Source organism: Penaeus monodon, chromosome 16 (assembly GCF_015228065.2).
Source record: "Penaeus monodon isolate SGIC_2016 chromosome 16, NSTDA_Pmon_1, whole genome shotgun sequence".
In the NCBI taxonomy this organism is placed as follows: domain Eukaryota; kingdom Metazoa; phylum Arthropoda; class Malacostraca; order Decapoda; family Penaeidae; genus Penaeus; species Penaeus monodon.
In genome coordinates this window covers 22172334-22177226 of record NC_051401.1, presented here as the reverse complement: position 1 = coordinate 22177226, position 4893 = coordinate 22172334, and the positions used below count along the sequence as shown (strand labels likewise).

The window sequence follows — 4893 nt, the reverse complement described above, 5'->3', positions numbered from 1 at the left end:
TTGAGGTTAATTCATGAATCTGAATTTGATTGTTACTGATTATAAATCTCTCAATCTAACTTTGTTATTCATCATGAATCATTGAATCTGGCTATGATATCAATTGCATCACTTCCAATAAAGATAAAGTCAATGAAAACGAAAATATCTTGACAAGGATTCGTTTTCTATTCCATTTTCTCTCACTGCCAACGTAATTAAGCTCACGTTATCACTGAAGAGATTTCAAGATCTTCCCAGACCATGATTGTGAAGGAGCAGCGAAAGATATGAAAATATTTTGTAAGAATATGTTTTAACGAGGTCATTTGCCATCCACTTCATTTGAAAAGACAGAAAGAAAGGAAATCAGTTTTCCATAATTAATACTTAAGGTTAATCAGAGTTCCCCTCCTACATCAGAAGCAGAAAGATTTATTACCTAAGCAATGAACAAAAATAACGTTTCAGGTAACACATGAATGAGTCGACAAATATTACGGCCTGACTTCCTCCTCACAAGGCATGGTCGGGTGCTCCGCATGCTCAGCTTCCTCAGCTTAGTAGGGTTGTGTAATCTTAATCAGCTTCTTCCACCTTTTGCTACAACTAAGGTCTTCTTATTTTTCTAATACATACAAATTATTTCAGATAAATGAATGACTAATAATTGAAAGAGTAAAAAAATATATATATACGGTATTCTGTTACCATATTTCTTACATAAAGTATCACATATTATGCTGTGCATGCATATTAATTTGCAAATTCATACTGAGATGTTTCCTAAAGATAACACTGTATATGGTAGTTCTACGAGTATTTAGTATGGTATGACTTTGACGTAGATAAACAAGTATATCATCATGACATTCCGGTATTTTCTTTATAATGTTTGATTACCAGTATTCCATTCCAGTATCCTTTGAATATCTAGTAATGGACTGTGTATATACACCTTAGGTTACATTTAATTACTATTATTATTATATTTCACTGCATCATCTGCACCTAACTCGCCAAACTAGGCTTGTGCACTGCATTATATAGTTTGGTATCACGCTTAGTTTACAAAACCAGTCTTGCCCTTAGAATGCTAAAAAAAACAATATCCCATCTTCAAAAACAGCTTCCAAATGAAATGAAAGGTAATGTTAAATTTGAAATAATACTGTGTTGCTTGGTTACCCATCCTCTCCCCGGCCCTTCAAAAAAGTAGGATTATATATACATCTGTATGTATATATTTTTTAAATTAGACTTACCCTCAACCCCGTGATGAACACCCTATTCTGCATCATAAATTTTAAAAGGACGAATACATATTGTTTTTCTTATATAATTTTACCTAGATCGCCTCTTTCGATTTCAGTTTTTGATCGTGGGGCGAGAGACAGTGGCTTGCACATTTTATTTTGATGCTTGGATTATTAGTGACATAGATAGAACAATATATTAGTACTTAGAGAACTAGTGACCATAGACAAGATAAGCGCAGTGTTCTCATGAATGAATATAGTTTAAACATTTATATGAATCATTTTCGACGTTACTGGCATGAACTGGATGTCGTTTTGCTAAAATTCTCATAACTTTATTATTTTAATTGTTATATGGACACGTATGTTACATGTATATGTGTATATCTGGATATATATATATATAAATATATATATATATATATATATATATACATATATACATACATAAACACACACACACACACACACACACACACACACCACACACACACATACATAATATATATATATATATATATATATATATATATATATATATATACATATATATATATATATATATATATATATATATATTATATATATATATAAATGTGTATATATATGTATATATATATTTATATATATATATATATATATATATATATATATATATATATATATATATATATAATATATATATAATATATATATATATATATATATATATATATATATATATATATATATATATATATGCATATATATATATATATATATAATATATATATATATATATATATATATATAATATATATATATATATAATATATATATATATATATATATATATATGTATATATATACATATATATATATATATATATATATATATATATATATATATATATATATATATATATATATATATATATATATATGTACATATGCATCCATGTCAGTTGCTTATAAGTGATCTGGTCAATATCTGTTTTCAAATTCATATAAATCTTAGACTGGCAAGCAAAATCCTGATAAAATCACTAAGCTGAATTCCTCTTGCTTTTGAACAAAGATCTCTCTATTTTCCGACCCTCTGTTGACATCTGTTTCCTTCACATTTCTTCATGAAGTTTCTCTATTCTTTGACTACGCCGATCTCTCACTCGCCTTTCGAACCGAGACAGAATATGGTTCATCTTCGTACACTTTCCTTTCCTATCAATTTTATTTTAGTACGTATTATCATATTTTTCTCCTCATTCATCTTCGTACACTTTCCTTTCCCATCAATTATTTTTTTAGTGCGTATTATCATATTTTTCTCCTTATTCATCTTCGTACACTTTCCTATCCTATCATTTTTTTTAATGCGTTTTATCATATTTTTCTCCTCATTCTTCTCCATTTCCCCACTTTTCCTTCCTCATACCCTCTTCTCCTCATCTCATTTCCCACAAACTTAATTCCTGAACCCGCTTTATTATATCGTATCCTCGCCTCATACCTCATAAACTTTACCATTCTCTACTCTATTCGGCTCACCTCATCGATTCCACTACACTATTTTCACCTCCCTACCTCTCTCATACTTCATGAATCATTCTTCTAGCCTCTCTTCTGTTCTTATTCCCCACCCCATCGCGTTTTCCTTCCCATGCTTTCCCTCCTTCGCACCTCTCTTTTACTTTACTCTTTTGAATATTTTCCTCCTTCGCACCTCTTTGCTTGTCAATTCTAACATTTGCATTAGCTCCCCTCTTTCCTCCCTTCACACACATGCTCATTCTCTTCGTTTTTCTCTCAATTTTTTAAAATTATTTCCTTCTTAATCTCTTCCCTCTTTCATATCCCTTGTAGAATCTCTTCTTTCCCTATTTACATCTCGCTTATCCTCTTTGTCTCTTATCTTTAATTATCAATTATTTCCTTTCACTTGCCTAGCTTTCGCTAAGTCACCTCTTTCTCTTTTCTCTTATATTCCTTTTATGTCCCTTTTTTCTACTTCTCTTAATTTTCCTTTCTTGTCCCATATCTCTCTCTTCTCCCTCCTCTTATTTTCCTCTTTCTCCTGCCCCTTCATTTCCTATATCTCCCCTTTCTTTTTAGTCTATCATCCTTTTCTTTTCTTTCTCCTTCTATACGTCTCATCCCTCTTCTTTAGTTCATTCCCCTACATCCCTTCTTGTTTATCTCTTCCCGTTCTTTCTAGTCCACCCTTTCCTTCATTTCCTCTTTCTCTTTCTTTCCCCTGCTATACCTCTCTATGGTCATATTTTCCTCTTTCCTCTCACTCTCTTCTTTTCCTTCTTTCTAACTCACCCTTCCCTTTCTTTTACTCTTTCTCTCTCCGTCCCTTCTACAATTCTCTCCCCTCCCTCTCGCCCTTCTACACATCTCTCTCCCCTCCTTTCCTTCCCTCTCCCCCTTCCGTTTCTTTTCCTTCTCTCTCCCTTCCCCTTCCTACGCCTCTCTTCCCCCTTCTTTCCCTCCCTCCACTTCGTCCCCGTTGCCCTCCTCTCCCCTCACTAACACCCCTCTTCCAACAGATGACTTCAAGCTCGGGGAGATCCACCTGGCGCTCAAGCTGACCAAGGGGCAAGTGGAGGTCGAGGTCAGCAGCGCCCGGGGACTCCCCTCGGCCGCATCGGGTCAGGAGCCAGGTCAGCCGCCCTTGGGTCAGGTCGTGGGAGAGTAATAGGGCCTCGAGGGTTCGGGTGTCTATCAGTCGTTGATTTTATGAATGAAACGATTGGTTGGTGGTACCAATGTTAATATTAGTTTTTGTATTGGTATAGGTGTTGGTGTTATTTCATTACTATTTGTATTATCATTATTATTATCACTTTCGTTATCATTATTATTATTATCATCATCATCATTATTATTATTATTTTTATTATTATCATTATTTTTCTTATTATTGTTATTATCATTATTATTATTTTTATTATCATCATCATTATCATCATCATTATTATTTTATTATCACATTATTACTATTATTTTATTGTCATATTATTATTATTATTTTCATTATTATTATTATTATTATTATTATTATTATTATTATTATTATTATTATTATTATTATTATTATTATTATTATCATTATTTTTATTATTATTATTATCATTACTATTAATTTATCAATATTATTAGTACTCTACTACTACTATTATTATTATAATTATTATCATTATTACCATTATTATCTTTATTATTATTATCATTATTATCATTATCATCATTATTATCATTATTATTATTCTATTATTATTGTTATTATTGTTATTACTCTTACTCTATTAGCAATATTATCGCTATTATTGTCATCATCATTATTATTATCATTATCATCATTATTTTCTTTATTATTAGTGGTTGTAGTAATATTATCATTAACATTATCATCATCATTAACACCATCATCATTATTATTTCCGTAATTATCATAATGGCTTATGCTCCCCCCCCCCATGGGATGGGTGGGAGCAATTGCTGATAAAAGATAAGGAATTATATTAAAGTTGACGAGAGTTTCAGATTTCTTTATTCTTGATGTTTTTTCATGGAAGAAAATCAATATATAAAATTTTGCAGTCTGCAGTTTGTTTTCCACACACACATATATATATATATATATATATATCTGTATATATATATATATATA

At 30.8% G+C, this 4893-nt stretch overlaps 1 protein-coding gene across 1 annotated transcript in view; it reads left to right on the top strand.

Moving 5' to 3' along the window:
- The first annotated feature begins 758 nt into the window (after positions 1–758).
- The window catches only part of LOC119582981 (regulating synaptic membrane exocytosis protein 3-like), a 6636-nt gene continuing 2501 nt past the window's right edge, over positions 759–4893 (top strand). Inside the window, exons 1-2 of the mRNA XM_037931494.1 lie at positions 759–798; positions 3770–3883. Coding sequence (XP_037787422.1) covers positions 759–798; positions 3770–3883 — 154 coding nt within the window. The remainder of the gene's footprint in view (positions 799–3769; positions 3884–4893) is intronic.